The 16,327-nt window shown below is 41.0% G+C and overlaps 2 protein-coding genes across 2 annotated transcripts in view; one reads left to right on the plus strand and one right to left on the minus strand.

Moving 5' to 3' along the window:
* Positions 1-2,834: 2,834 nt before the first annotated feature.
* Positions 2,835-4,324, minus strand: LOC116419556 (wiskott-Aldrich syndrome protein homolog 1-like). The gene is made up of 4 exons (XM_031940285.1): positions 4,143-4,324; positions 3,813-4,050; positions 3,050-3,748; positions 2,835-2,963 (listed from the first exon to the last, which is right to left on the minus strand). The coding sequence occupies exons 1-4, from the start codon at positions 4,322-4,324 to the stop codon at positions 2,835-2,837; spliced, it is 1,248 nt and encodes a 415-aa protein (XP_031796145.1).
* Positions 4,305-16,327, plus strand: part of SHB (SH2 domain containing adaptor protein B) — a 332,850-nt gene continuing 320,827 nt past the window's right edge. The window contains exon 1 of the mRNA XM_003761370.4: positions 4,305-5,096. Coding sequence (XP_003761418.4) covers positions 4,326-5,096 — 771 coding nt within the window. The 5' untranslated portion in view covers positions 4,305-4,325. The remainder of the gene's footprint in view (positions 5,097-16,327) is intronic.

The following is a 16,327-nucleotide window of genomic DNA, read 5'->3' on the forward strand; positions in this document are numbered from 1 at the left end:
AATTTCCAATCCTTTCCCTTTTATTTTCTTTCTTTTCCTTTTTTTTAACCATTATATTTAGCAGAGAAAGAATAGACATGGGGCAACCAGATGTGCTAACATGTTGGGAAGGGTACTTCTACATCTCCTCTCAATAGTCCTAGGTTGCCACCCCCAAGGGTACTATGGTCTTCATGTCAATCTCTAGGATGCATTCCCACTGGGGGTAAACATTCTCTCTTCATACCATAATGAGATGCCTGAATAGAGGATCTATGTCATACAACTATGGCTGAACCTACCTTCTTCCTATCCTCATTGTAAATATATTTGTTCCAATACTACATTCAATATCCTTCCCTCCCTTTTTGAACCTTCTTCATGAAGAATGTAGAGGGAGCAGAGGAAAAAGCTTGGAGTTAAAAATGCTTAATTCAAATCCCAACTTAGATACTTAACTGTCAGGTCCTAGGCAAGACTCTTTCCTCATCCATATTATTGTTATTCAGTCGTTTGAGTCATGTTGGGATTTTTTGGTAAAAATACTGGAGTTGTTTGCCATTTCCTTCTCCAATTTATTTTACAGATGAGGAAATTGAGGCAAACAGAGGTAAGTGATTTGCCACTATTACACAGCTAGTAAATATCTGCCTCTGGATTTGAATTCAGGTCTTCCTGACTTCAGATTTAGCCCTCTATCCATTGTACTGAGCTATGCCTTTCCTCATCAATAAAGTGAGGATTAATAGGACCTATTTCCAAAGGTTGTTTTGAGGATCAAATGAGATATCACAAATTTTCTTTGTTGTTTTGCTTTTTTTTTTTTTTAAATGGGTTTACTAATTATTCACAATGTTCTTTGTGGAAGTAGATTTGGCGGGATAGGGCTAAAATGGCATTTTTAAGCTAAGGGCTATTCTCCCCCTTGAAAAAGTTTGTAAGGTGTCTGGTATATAGTAAGCATACATAAATCTTAGCAATTAGTACACTAAAGACTATAGAAAAGTCAAGAAGGCTCAGGATTGGAAAAAACCAATTAGATTTGGCATTTAAGAGAACATTGGTAACTTTAGAGAGGATAGCTTCAGTTGAAAGACTAAGATTCATTGGGCTGATAGAGGGAGTAGGAATACTTCTTATTCTTCACTGCCATATTTAGACCTCTTCATCATTCAGCCACAACCTTTCACACCAACCTGTCCAGATATTAATTGTCATCTTTCAACCTCCAGGGAGCCAGTGTTTTCCTCTCCCTGTCTCTAACCTCTTCAAACACTGAACTCTGATAAGTCAGAGGCACTATAATAAAGCTGTTGTGTAGCAGGGCAATTTTCTTGCCAAGACATAGGGGAAGAAGTCCAACTTACCATTGGTGGGTTAGACTGAAATGTTAGGATAGATAGATACTACAATTGGTTCAAGGAATTCCTTTGGGCAGAAGTAGGCACATAATATAGAAATTTTTCTGCTGGTCCTGACCTCAAAGGGGAGAGTCTTTGATTGTCTAGAACTTCTTTTTGGGACCCAGATCATTTTGGCGATATGCTTGGCCACTGCCCAGAAATCAGTATAAATAAAAATCTCATCTATCTCTATGTCACACATGAGCCATGTGATTTGCATTCAACTCCTTTGCTGGACTTGTCAGGATCTCCATCCTTCAAGATCTCATTACAAAATTGATGTCTTTAAAATAATTGCTTTTTAGGAAAGGAAAAAAAAATCTAACCCAATTCACAAGGCAGAAAATTTAGTCTATGCTGTTCCTACAAGATGCTAAATGAATGCTTGTTAGAGTGGACTGGTGCTCATTGAGTAAAGAAAAGGAATAGAGTTGGGGTACCCCATGAACTGTACTAGCTAAACTCGGATTGTGCCAGTCAGGATTGAAATTGTACAGAATAAAATATATGTGTTCTATACATTTGCCTGTTTCTAGGCTTTTAAATTTGTCGATGTTGTTGGTTATACATTTCTTAGAGGGGAAAAAAAAACTCAACTCTGCGTTGGCTAAACAAAAAAGAAAAGGAATCTGTTGATTGTTAATCCCCAAAGCGTTAGAGTGATCAGAGTGCTCCCAGTGGACAGGTGGTGTAATTGCAATGGTAATATAATAGCGGGTTCAATTGCAGGAACAACCCTCCAGTTGGAGCTATGATAGATTTGAAAATTCAGGTGAGGGGATGTTGAAGTAGGGTTAATTGTTGATCATTTTTACGGCTTTCCCTATCCACTTAAAAAAAAAAGATGAAAGGGAGAATCCTGGTACCTAAATTTCAAGTAGCTGGAAAAGATCAATTTGGAAAAGGTACAAAAAACTTTGGATTGCATTATATTACAAGGTTCTGTTGGAGAGGAAAGTGTGTTTTTTGGGGAAGTGAGATCAATTTTTTTAAAGCATTTATAAAGCACGCACAACATTAGAAAATCGTGAGACTTGGGTTCCGTCCCTAGCTTTGCTACTTAATCCCTCAATGATATCAAGCAAATTACTAACTCTGGGCTCCGTTATGTAGAATGGGAAGGTTGCAGTAGGGACCTTTAAGGATTTTGAATGCCATTTTATCCTTATACCATCCAAACCACAGTTTATTCCGTGCAACATTATAAAGAATTGCACTTCAATCTGAATTGAACAGGTAAGATGCTGTGCTTTGATTGGTGCTCCTTTTTCTTATATGGCGCATTTCCCGGGTTTATCCGTCAACTAAGATGCTAATTAATTCATTTCAAAGACCACAGACACTAAAAGATTACCTCTCCCCTTAAAGAACAAGTGGGACTTGTATATACGCAAAGACAACATTTAACTGCCTCCTGTTTACAGAAGTACAAACTCGCAAACGTCCGGGGTTTTAATCTGCCCGCAAGGAAGAGTTCTCTCCCTGTCCAACAGCAGGGTGCAAGATGCTGGCGGCAGGAGACTCAGTAACAGCTGGCGTAGGCGGGGGATGGGCGAGGTGCCCTCTGAGCAGGCTCTGCCTCTGCGATTTCAGAGTTACAGGTCTGGAGAGTTCATGACTACCACGGGGCCTTGGAATTAGCAGTAACGTTTGCTTTCAGTTCTTACAGTTGTTGCTGCTGCTGCTGCTATTGGGAGTTCACGTTTCCAGGTCTTTAATTCTGTTCCTCTCACTCCTAACCGCAGCAGGTCCGAAAGTGCAAGACATTTTGCACGGATTTTGCGAGGGAGAGTGCGTACGCGAGGAATAAGGAGAGGGGTAGAAGAATGTGTCAGGTAGGCGGAGCGACCCGGACGGCTTAATTTGCACAAGGGGCGGAGTTTTGTGTCGGTGTCCGGTCCCGCCACCGTGCGTCGGGAGGTCAGGGAGTGAATGAGGTGGCACTTGAATCGGGGGGGGCGTGGCCTAAGGGAAGGTGGGAGGTGGGGGAAGGGAGAGGAGGGCGCGTGGCCAACCTCCCCGCCCGCGGAGGCGGAGCTCCGGCGGGAGGCGGGCTCTGGCTGTGGTAGTGTCACACACGCGGCGGTTCCGGAGGCGGCAGGAGGCGCCGCCGGGACGGGCACAGGCTGTTGCTTACTCCCTTTCTCTCGCTCTTTCTCCGGGCTCCAGGAGGGGTAGGAAAGGGGGAGTGAGGTGGGGAGGCGGGGAGAGGATCGCACAACCCTCCTCGCTGTCAGGAGAGTTGATACGGGGAGCCGAGAAGGCTCCCTCCCCGACCCCTCGCCGGGAGCAGGGAAAGGGGGACTGGGGAGAAGTTCAAGCCGAAGCGGCAGGATCCAGGCGGCGGCGGCGGCGGCGGCGGCGACCTGGGGAAGCAGCCGAGAGGAAGAGGAGAAGGAGGAGGAGCCGGCCCTGCCGCAGGACGGATACCGGAGCAAGCGAGAGCCGAGGAGCGAGCGAGCGAGCGCCCGTCCAGGTGCCCGTGCGCTGGCTCCCCATCCCTACCCCCCCGAGGGGGACAGCGGCTGCCCGGCCCCCTCGCCTGGGGCTTCGGGGTGAACGGAGCCAGTCGGACGTGCGGAGCCCGAGCCCGGGAGGAGGCGGCGTCGCTGCTGAGCGCTCCACGGGCGGCTGCGGCAAGAACTTGAACTTGACGCTGAGCCTTTTTCTAAGGGGTCTCGGGGACCCTTGACGAGTTAGGTGGAAGGGGGTTCGGTTGCATCTGCTGCCTTTCTCTCCGTCCTTCGCCGCTGACGCCGCCTTTGCGAGGAACGGAGCCCGGGGCCAAGCTGCCTGCCTGTCTCGCGGGGAAGAGGGGTTCGTGGTGGCTGCCTACGTCCCCTGCAGCCTGCGGATGGCAGCGGCCGGTCCGGCGCGGGCTCCCCTGCTGCTGCTCCTCGGGCCGTAGGGGGTCGGCTCCGGGGCAGTCCAGGCGGTGGCATCATGGCTAAGTGGTTGAACAAGTACTTCAGCTTAGGGAATAACAAAACTAAGAGCCCCCCGCAACCTCCCCGGCCGGACTACCGCGAGCGCGGGCGCGGGGGTAGCGGCGGCGGCGGCAGCAGCAGCCGGGGGGCGGCGGCGGGGGCAGGCGGAGGCGGCGAGAGGCGGCCGCAGCCACAGCCCCCGGCGGCCTCCTGTTCGTCCTCCTCGTCCTCCTGCTTCTCAGCCTCATTCCGGGAGGACAGCGGCAGCACCAGCGACCTGATACGCGCCTACCGAGCCCAGAAGGAACGCGACTTCGAGGATCCCTACAACGGCCCCGGCTCGTCGCTGCGCAAGCTGCGGGCCATGTGCCGCCTGGACTACTGCGGGGGCCAGGACGGCAGCGGGGACAGGACCTTCTCCTCCGCCTCCTCGTCCGCCGGCTGCTGCTGCACCTCTGGAGGCGGAGGGGGAGCCGCTGCGTCCTCTTCGTCTTCCTCTTCCCCGCATCTCTTCCGCAGCAACAGCGAGCGGCGACCGGCCACGCCGCCGGAGGTCAAATACATCTCCCCCAAGCACCGGCTCATCAAGATCGACAGTGGCTGTGGAGGGGGCGGCGGGGCAGACCCCGGGGGAGGCGGCAGCAAGAGTAGTAGCAGTAGCGGCAGCGGCAGCAGCAGCGTCCGTACCTGGAGTCCGTCCGCCTGCGGCAGCGGCAGCGGCAGCAGCAAGAAACTGCTCAACAGGTGCCCGGAAGAGAGCGGCGCCACTGGAGGCAAGAAAGACAAGGTGGGAGACCCTGCCCCCCCCAAACCTACCCCCAGCTTCCCCGTCCTCCCCTTGGCTCTCCTGCCCTCGGCACTTCCCTTTCTTGTACCCTTAGCATAGCTCCTTCCTCCCCTGCAGGAACTGCTCCTGCCTATGTGCGACCCTCTTGTTGCTTAAGAATTTGGGGAAGGGGTGAGGGAAGCGGATACGAAGCTTTAGAAGCTGCCCGGGGTAGGTGCGTCAGTGGGCAAATATGTAGAGTGGGGAAGGAGATTCTTGGTGACACACTGGCCCTCAGGGAAGAGTTCTTGACATGTAGAATCTTAAAGATTCAGATCCGGGTGTCTTAACGTGTGTGTGATGGCCCCTTTAAGCAGTTTGGTGAAGCCTAGGGACCCTCTTCTCTAAAATGCATAAAATAAAATACATAGGATTACAAAAAGAAATCAGTTGTATTGAATCAAAATTAATATACAGATACACGTATACTGTTATATATGTAACGATAAATTTATTTCACTGTAACTAGTTTCTTATATATAATGTTTGTTTGTATTTTTTAATAAGTATTCAATATTATTGCTTTCATAATGTGATACATATGAAAAGTTATATTGGAATAATGTGTGTGTATATGTGTGTATGTATAAACAATGGAGAGAAGGTGCTGCAGCACTTACTAGTGGTATGACCTTGTATAAATCATTTTACTTCACAGCCTCTGCATACTCTTGCAAAATGTGAGGTTTGGTCAGGTTCCAGGATTCTCAGCTGAAAGAATGTCCTGAATTGTGAGTGTGTTTGTGTGTGTGTAACATATACTATATATATATGTGTGTGTATGTATGTATATATATATATATATATATATACACACACACACACAAATATATATGAAGCTGGTTATATTGAAATAGTTATCCATATATATCTATATTTACATATAGATGTCTTATTATAAAGCTGTCTATATACAAATAAATTCATTTATGTTTATATGCATAATCATATGTGTATATGCATATGTAAACATATGTGTATGTATATATGTACATATGTGTATGTATTTATATCCTGAAATGTGGGTGTGTTTAAGTACAATTCACAAAATTTTCTCAATTGAGAACCTTTGATTTAGACCAAACCTTACATTTTACAGAGTATGCTAAGGCTCAAAAGTGAAATAATTTTTACAAGGTCGCATCACTAATGGGTGGCTGCAACTCCTCTTCCTTACTCTGTTCAATATCTTTTTTACTACTCTCCTCCTTTTGGGGGCTCACAATCCAAGGAGACAGGCAGTCAGCTTGTTCTCACACAGCTGCATAGATTATATACATACTCCTTGTGTTTTATGGAAGGCATATAACTGTCAGGTTGAAACAGTGCTGCTTACATACTTAACACACAGATTCTTCCTAGGTTCCATAACTTCAGTTTTACACAGGGAAGAAGAGAAGACTGTAACCTTGCTCAGATTCATTGGGACAAAGGTTATGGAGAGAAATGACTGCATTACCTAAAGAATTAAAAAAAAAAACATGAACACACCTTTTGCTTTTTCTCCCCAACCCCTTTAAGGGGAAGATAGGGGAGCATTGTTAGTGTGTGGAATAATTTTTTTCACTTGGTGATTATTATTTTATCTGTATAGAGAAGAAAGCCCAAATCCTTTTGCCAATTTTAGTTTTAAGGTTTGTTCTTCTTTTGGTATCTCTTGGGAAGGAGTGATGGAGTGGACATAGGTGAAACTAACAATCTATTTGAGGAATATGGGAAAAGCAACTTTTATGTTAGGCTTATTCCTTCCCAACCAATCTTCACCTCCTCCATCCCCCCGCCCCCCCAAAAAAAGAAAGAAAGAAAAACTTTGAATCATATTTAACAAGAAAGCAGTGTCTATCAGATGCATAAATCAGTGAGAGATATGTAAGAGGAAGACACTAGCAGTTCTGGTTTTTTTCCTTCACATTTCTGGTGCTATTGACCTCTTGTCACCTGTCATCCAAAGGCTGACTTTTTCCTAATGGGGCTTCCAAAAGTGGTCTTCTTGAAATTAACCCACCCACCTTCCCCCTATAAAATTCTAGTATGTCTTATTCTGTAAATTGATAGGCTTCTGCCCTGGAGTCAGGCAATACCTTTCTGGTCACCAATAGTATACTGGTCTGTACTTTGGCTCCTTTACTGTTATAAGAGACTGACTGAATCGTTAATAGAACCTCTCATGAGAAGATCATACGGTTCATTGGTACTACTGTCAACTAGTTAAGACTAGGTGGTACTAGTTTAGGTATGAACGAAGCCACTATCAGTGATTTTTTTCCCCCTCATGTTCTCAAGGTACTCCATTCTGATTTATAAGCTGGGAATTTCTATTTCTAGGACCAAAACTGTTCATCAACAAGGACTTAAGACTTTTGTGGAGTTAACTTGGCTAGCAAAGGTGTAGGGGACAGAGAGATATTGCTACTACCTAGAGGTAACATGACATAGTATTTAGGAGTCTTGGCCAACATCTGTTGGGGCAAATAAAGAGGAAAAGTAACCAAAGGTGAAGCTTAATTTTGTTGTTACCTTGTCTAACATCATTTCCCACAGAAAGTGAAAAATGGCTCCCTTTCTTCCCCTCCCTACCCCCCATGGAGCTTTTTCAAAAAAATGAAAGATGACATTAGATAAATAATATGTTGGATGGATTGTGGCATTGAGTTGATTGAGTTGAGCTATTGATTTAAAAAATATTTAAGCACTCTATACTCTTTCATCCTAATTTTCTGGTTTCATGTCAAAGAAAAAGGCCTTAGGTGTGTCAGAATATTCATAGCAAAATTTTGTTGTCATTTTTGTGGTCTCAGAGAATTGGTAATCAAATAGATGACCATTGTTTGGAGAATGGCTAAGCAATTTGTGGTATACAAATACAATGTGGTATTACCTTGCCATGGGAAAAAAAACAATACGAAGAATCCAGAGGGACATGAAGACACATGAACTGATGCAGAGTGAAGTAAGCCAGGAAAACAATCTCTACAAAAACTACAACAGTGTGATTGAAAGGAACAATGGAATAAAAGGAAGGTAGTGAGAGTGAATTGGAAAGAATCCTGGCCCTAGAATTAGGGGACCTGGATTTAAATCTCAGCCTTGTCTGCCACTTACCACCTGTGTGTGAGAGAGACCTTGAGCTGCTTAACTTCATTCCTAAAAGGAGGAGATTAGATTGGATGACCTACCTCCAAGATCCCTTCTTCTAGCTCTAAATCTGTTATCTCATGAAACAGAGCTTGGACATGAAGAAAGGTTGAAAAAACTGCACCTCCCTCTCTTCATTGCAGAGATGGGGGTGGATGGAAGCTAAAGATATAGAATAGATAGATATGATTTTGCTGAATTGCCTTTTTCTCTTTATTATAAGTAATGAATTAATGGTAGAAGAGAAGGAGGAATGTGTTTGAAAATGAAAAACAAAAGGAATCTATTATAGAACTTAAAATATCCTTTGAAGATCATATAAAGAAAATGATTTTTTTTCATTTTTAGTGAGAAAAGTAAAGTTTTGAATCACTTTTAAAGGTGAGAATTAGGGAATATAAAATTTTATTCAATAACCATGTTTAATAAATTGTATTTATATTTAATCATTTAAGTAGAAAAGATGAGAGGGGACAGGGAACAAATATCTCTGAGAACAGGAAAGAGCTCTCAAGGGGAGATAGGAAGAAAAAAATAGATTAACATCTTTTGATTTAACCTTGCATTCCCATCCCCCAGGCCTACAACCTGATGACTTCCCCCACTGATTCCTATCATCTAGTCAGAGTCTTCTCTCTGCTAGACATTTGTCTGTCTCTCTCTGTCTCAATTTTTCTCTCTAGTCTCTGCCTCTCTGTCTCTCCATCCTTACAATAACCCCAAGACACAAATACTCAGGTATTATTATCCCCAATTTACAGATGAGAAGCTGAAACTCAGGTTTAATTACTGTATCTTTGCTAGAGCTAGAACATTTGCATCTCATTTATAAAATCATCCTTGGGCTGACAATCTGGTGTCTTAATTTTTAGAGCTGGAAGAGAATGTGAAGATGTAGTGAGGAAAGTGATTGTTCTCCTAGTTGAGTGATGATTCCTAGTCCTTTCCTCACACCATGCTACTTTTGGTTGCATATATTTAGGATTTGTGTTAATCATTCAGTTTGGTGTTGGTCTCCTTCATTCAACCTTTTCCCCTTTTCTAAGGTCTTAAACACTCACCCTCTTTTTTTCATATGGTCTCTCTTCCTTGCATACCTGTTACATTGAATCTCATATATCTGCATAATATGGCACATAATATGCAGCCTCTTTTTTCCAATCACTTCTCCTCCTCTGCTCTCTTTGCAGGTAGCATAGACTATTCAATGCACCTATCTGTATCCAGAGCGTATAAAAGAAGTTCTGAACCATTGGGAATAGTACAGGGTTATGACCAGAGTTGCAAAGAAAGAGGGTTGGGTACCGTTTGGTCATTGTGGGGGACAGAGCAAGGATTCACCTCAGAAGCAGAAAGAATGACTTCACTTATGCCCCTAGACAGCCACAGATAGAGAGGGGAAGATATCCATGGCATCCTCAGGCACAGAGTAATTGATTTAAAAAAAAAAAAGAAGTGGTTCAATTAGCCATCATTTTGAAATCTTGACAAAGAAATGCTTAATGTAGAATCTAATGTTGTATAACAGTTGGGGGAAAATGCTGTTTTCAAAAAAAGAATGCTGTGCTAATGTTCTATATGATAAAATCTGTACCATCCAGTTCTATTTTTGCTGAAGTCTTTGTTTTTGTTTTGTTTTGTTTTGTTTTGTTTTATAATTAGCTAAATGTCAGTTCTACGACAGCTGACCAAATGAAAATATGTATTGTCAGTTTAGTAAAGTCCATCGGATTTGGAGTCTTAAGGGTCAGGATTCAAATCCTAGCTTTAAACACTTAATGCCCTATGTGACTGGCCCTCAATTTCTACAAATGTCAAATAAAGGAATTGGGTCAGATAACTTGGAAGCCCCTTCCCCTTCAAAAATCAGCCACCCTATGAACTCTGAATATATAGTGCTAGTACTCTCTATTTTATTTTTCACTCAGCAAACATTAACTACTATAAGCAGTATAGTAGCTGGGATGGGAGGCATTCATATATAAATTAGGTATGGTCGATGGTCTCCTGGAGTTTAAGGTAGAGTAAACTGAATCTACATAGTTGAATTGAATAATAACACATACCCTGTACTTAAGTAACAAATAATAGTTTGCCTTTCCCTTTTGGTCCAGACCTATAATTTCATCTGTACAGCAGAATTCCAGGCTAGAAACTCCCTCCACTGCTAAGATTGGCAAGTCATCTATAACTTATTGTATAATGAGCTGAGGGAGAGTAATGCTGAGAGATTGTGACTTGCCCAAGGTTATATGGCCAGTATGTATTGGAAGCAGCTCTTGAACCTAGGTCTTCTAAATCCAAAGCAGGTCCTCTATTCACTCTACCATGTTGTCTTTTGATTAAAAATCTCTTGGAAAAGAATTAGATTAAAGCCAGCTGATAGGCTTTAGCTAAAAGGTTGCACTGTCAGAGACATTTCTATATAGCTCCATTAATAATTCTTAAAAGTGACGTGATTAAAATGAAAAAGCAGATTTGGTAGTTCTGAGCTTTGGGGCCCATCATTTATATTCCAGGCCATAAGATGGTCTCTTCATATAGTTTTAGAGCTGGCAGTATGAATTACAGGTATCTCTTGATTTACGGAGCTGATATATATTTGAAAAGTTATCCATGATCAAAACTCAGTACACTAGGTCCCATTTTCCTGTTAATTTCTATAAAGAAGAAAAGCCTCATATTAAGAAGGAATTAGATTTGTTTGTGAATTCACAAATTAATTTACTGATTATAGATTTAGGAGTACGTAGGGACATTGGAGGTCATCTTTTCCTACTTTTTTTTTCTGTATGAGGAAAATGAGGCACAAAGTGGTTAAGTGACCTGAACAGGGGCCCACATGCAGTAGTAGCAGAGCTACATTTTAACCCAGGTATATAGTAATTGGTGAAGTTATAGCACTTTAAAGTTTTACTAAGTGCTTACTATATTCAAGTCTGAAAATTAAATAGCCTGTGACAAGGTTGATATATTATCTTCATTTTACAGATGAAGCTGAGAGAGTTTAAATGACTTGTCTGTGATAATGTGGCTAATATCAAAAGTCATATTTGAATGAAGTTTTTCTCAATTGCACTCTGTTCAGCTGAGATTCAAAGTATTTAAGAGTAAAAGAGTAAGACTCTTGATATTCATTGATGTATGAGGCAAAAAAAGGACAGCTAGGTGACACAGTAGATAGAATGTTGGCCCTAAACGCCAGCCTGTATGGTCCTGGACAAGACACTTAACTTGTTTGCCTCAGTTTCCTCATCTGTAAAACGAGGGGCAGAAGAAAATGGCAAACCTCTCCTGTATCTTTACCAAGAAAGGTCCAAAAGATATCATAAAGATTTGTACATAACTGAAACAACTGAACAACAACGACAGCAACATGAGAAAGGGACATCTTGGATAGGGCACTTACTCTTACCTTCTTTTGCATTCCTCTGAGATGCAGTATGGTATAATGGAAGGAGCAATGAATTTGAAATCAGAAGATCTGAGTTTGAATTTCTGCTTTGCTGTTTACTCCTGTATAACTTTGAGCAAATGGCATCACCTCTTAGGGTGTAAATGAGGTAAAAATGAGGAATTTGTAATATTCCCTTTCTCTCTAAATATTGTTTTCCTCGTGGTTTCTTCATCTCTACCCTTTTTCAGCCATTATATACAGAATTTATAAACAGAATAGAAACACATCTGCAAATTGGATTTTTCCCCTTTGAATTTAGGAATATTTGACACATACCTCTATTCAAAAACCTTTATGGACCTTGTGATATTTGGGTTGGCTTTTAAAGGATGGATAGCATGGGGGAGCAATATGAACAAAGACCTATAGAAGGATGTGTGTGAAGGACAGGGGGAAGATGACCAGACTGGTTGTAGTGTTGAGTATATGAAAGTGAATAGTAAGACATTATAGGTAAAAGTAATGTGTCACTAGTTTGGGGATGGTACTGAATGCCAGGCCATTTAACTTGCCTTGACAAGCCAACTAATTCTATGCAAAGTTTGCCAATTAAGGGAGAGGTGATTTGAAGAGAGGATAAAGGGGAGTCTGGGTGACCTGTAATAGGTACCAAGTAAGGGATGTAGAATGATGCTAAAGGGGCTGTGACTTAATCCAGGTAGAACTGTGATCTCCTTGTTGGATATAGAAAGATGAATTACAGCGCACCTTCCTTTACTTGTAGCCAGTCATAGGCTTGTCTCCAATATAGCTACATTAACCCTTTTAACACTCCCTCATTTAACTTATTCTGATGGTTCCTCAGAGTAACCTAAAATGATGGAGGCATCCATAGCACTTATGCAAGCAAAATTCCCAGCATCTCTATTCCTTGGATCCTTTTGGATGCCCTAGTGAGGCAGTGGTGAATGGCTCCATCCCCATCTTTCCATCTGTCTTTCATCCATCCATTTTTCAATGAATAAGAAGCACAAAATGAGCAGAAAAGGATGGATCTCAATTGCATTACTTTTTTCCCTCCAAACCTACTCCTCTTCCAAACTTCCCTAATTTCTTTGAGGTCACCATTATCCTTACAGCTATCCAGGTTTCCAACCTCTTTATTATCCTTCAATCTTCCCTCAAACTGCTCTCTTTAAAGTTACAGGTGATCTCTTAATTGTCACATTGGATGTGTTTTTTCAAGTCTCATCCTTTGGAGCTGCCTGCAACATCTGACCCTGTTCACCATCCTTTTTACAAAGATATTTTCTCCTTTCTGGGTTTTCATGACATTGATCTTTCTTTTAGTTCTTCCACCTCTTTGACTGCTTCTTCATATCCATTCAGTTGTCAGATCTGGGTCTGCCTCAGTATCTCACATTTGTCCCTTTGTGCTCACATAGTCATTTCTACAATGTACTTATTCATTACTTCTTTAATAGATTATTGGAACGGCCTCCTAATTGGTTTTTTTAAGCCTCAAGTTTCTTTTCTTTCCAATTTATCCTCTACCTAAGCTGCAAAAGGATTTTTCTAAAGTACTGGTCTCACTGTACTACTTCTCTTCTCTAAATTCTCCATTAATCTAGGATCAAATATTATTTCTTCTTCATAGTGTTGTTTTTTAAATTCTGTTTTGTGTACATTTTATAATATAAATAATTATTTGTATAACCATGTATATATCTAATTTATGATTAGATAAATATACATATATTGGAGGTGCATGCTGAAACAATTTTTTTTTTTTTTTGGTGATAAGGTGCACACTGAAAATGATTTGAAAACCACTGGGTAGCATATAAGATGAGTACTAGGCTGGCAGCAGTGGAAAAAGAGAAATGACAACTATGGAGTTAAAATTAACAGGACTTGATAATTGATTGGATATGAGTGGTGAGGTGAGTCAAAAGCATCTCCAAGGTTTCTGAACATGGGAGACTGAGTGAATATTGATGTCACCTACAGAATTAATAGTTTCAGGAAGAGGGCCATATTTGACATATATGGGTGAAAGACAATAAACCTATTTTGGTTATGTTTAATTTGAGGTGTTAGCAATTCAAGTTGGGAATGTGCTATATAAATCATAAGTATCAAACACAAGCCCTAGAGGTCACATGTAGCCCACCCTCTGAGTTGGGCCTGAACCAGATTAAAACGTAATTGAAAAATATTTAATAAAAATAGAGTAAAATGTACATAATGTTAGCAAATGGCTTTCTAATATATGCACCCTACAAGAGATCCTTATGTAGGGTTTAGTGACTCCCCTTTCTGAGTGTGATACCATTGCTGTAATCAGTTGGAGGTATGAATCTGAAGCTTGGAAGAGAATTCAATTCTGGAGATAATTGATTTGGGAATTACCTTTGTATGAATGGCCATTGAAGCCATGGGAGCAAATGCCATTGTCAGAAGTGTTTTGAGGGGAAGAGGGCTAAGCCATAGCCATGATCAACCCACTTTAAGATGTCGACTATGGGTAAAGAAACATTGAAGGAGAGAAAAGGATCAATTAATACAGGGGAAAAAACCAAGAATGTTGTTTTTCTGAAGACATGAAAGATGAGAATGGTCAAAATTATACCTATGACCTGGCTTCAAAGAGGATGAGGATTTATAAAAGATCATTTTATTTGATAATAAGGCATACTTACGTATGACTTAGAGGAGAACCTTTTCTATAGAACCCTGAGGAAAATCAGAATACTGGAGACTAAGGAAAGAGTAGATGTGAACCAATGGAAGCATCAATCATAGACAACTTTTTCAAGAAGTTTGACTTTGAAGGAGAGGAGAGAGATGAGACTTCAGCTGGATGAGGTCCGAAGGTTGAAACAAAGCCCTTCCCTTCTTCCCTTTTCTTTCCTTCTTCCCTCCCTTTTTACTTCAGTCCCTTCCTTCCTTCCTTCCTTCCTTCCTTAGTTCCTTCCTTCCTTCCTTCCTTCCTTCCTTCCTTGTCTCTCTCTCTCTCTTTCTCTTTCTCTTTTTTTTTCTCTCTCTCCCCCCTTCCTTTTTCTCTCCCTCCTTCCCTCCCTCCCTCTTTCCTTTTCCCAAACATGAAGAGCTTGGTGGAAAGGATGAAGTTGAATATAAGACTAGGATGATTGATAAAACAAGGCTGGCAGGCTGTAATCAAGAGCATACGTAACGTAGATATTTTTAAGGTGAGATAGATACACCTCTTCCCCTGAGATGAGAAAGGAGGTAAGAATTGATAATATGATGCAAATAAATTGTCAAGTTCTGAGTTCCTTTTGACTGACTTTAGTCTTAAAATTTCATAAAAGAAGAATTGAATGCATCATGTAAGTTTTATAAAGAAATCACTGCATACACAGAAGCATTTACACATTAACAAAACATGTAGCTTGCAATAAAATGTATGGTTTAGGAAGTTAGTATATTTACACATCTTAGATATGAAATTTAGGTTTAGTGTTTTAAGAATTTAAAATCACACACCTCATTGCTTGCTCTCTTAAGAATTGATTGAATGATGTCTTCTAGATTTTGACAACCTGAATGATTGATTATCACTTGATTTACTTAGGAGACTTAACCCCTTCTCCAAATTTTTCCTTATCCATAAAAATAGCTTTAAAAAGCCAATATGAAACAGGTGTGATTTCCTCTGGCCATTCAGTAAAAACTGGCTGGCTGAATTTACTGATGGTCAGAGACCTGGACAAGCAAGTTCAACCTGGAGCAAATTTTTATAGCTTGAGCTATGGGCTCATTATAAAATGATAATAACAAATCCTAGAATCATAGCTTTGAAGTTATGGAGCTATTTTGCAGGCCTAGAACATGGAAGACTTCCAAGCAACATAGTTTCATCTTTGAATACTTGAAGGTGCACTTAAATCATAGAATTATAGAAAGCTAGTGTTAAAATGGACTTTTGGAGATTAGCTAATGCAGTCCCTTTGTTGCAAGTGAAGGTGAAGTTTAAGCAATTTGCAGAACTGAGATTTGGAACATAGGGATCTTGACTCCCAGTACAATGATTTTTCCATTACACCATTGATTGGTTCTATCAAAGAATTAGACTTGTTCTCTATAGGTTCAGAGAAGAGAATATGGATCATTTGGGAGAGACTATGGGGACAGATTGGATTTACTATAAGGAAGAATTTACTAATCTGACCTTTGAGTTTTTAATCACCATTTTGGCCTCTTAGGTTTTGCTGATAGAAAAAAGATATTGCTAAATATTTAATTACTAAATAATAAATCAGTAAAATATTAATTACTAAATATTAATTTTTTGCCACCTTTGCTTTGTTAAACCCTCTTTCTTTGTGCTTTAATTTATATTAAATTGTATTGTTGCCAATTCAGCAACATTTAAGATCTTTGCTTGTATTAAACAACCTACATTTTTAGCAGTAAAGCATGACTAAAGTCTTTTGATCTTCTATAGAATTGCCCCTAGTATTTCATGCAATTGGTTTTAGCGGATTTTAGGGTAGACTTGATTTACTTAGTAAGCAGAAGGGTGATAGCCTGATTAATTTCCATTTTGTTCCATGCTTTAATTTTTTAATTATTTTCTGATTCTTCAGTCTTGAGGATGTTAACTGTAGATGGAAGACTTGGGCGCAACAATGGA

This window comes from Sarcophilus harrisii, chromosome 1 (genome assembly GCF_902635505.1).
Source record: "Sarcophilus harrisii chromosome 1, mSarHar1.11, whole genome shotgun sequence".
Classification (NCBI taxonomy): Eukaryota; Metazoa; Chordata; class Mammalia; order Dasyuromorphia; family Dasyuridae; genus Sarcophilus; species Sarcophilus harrisii.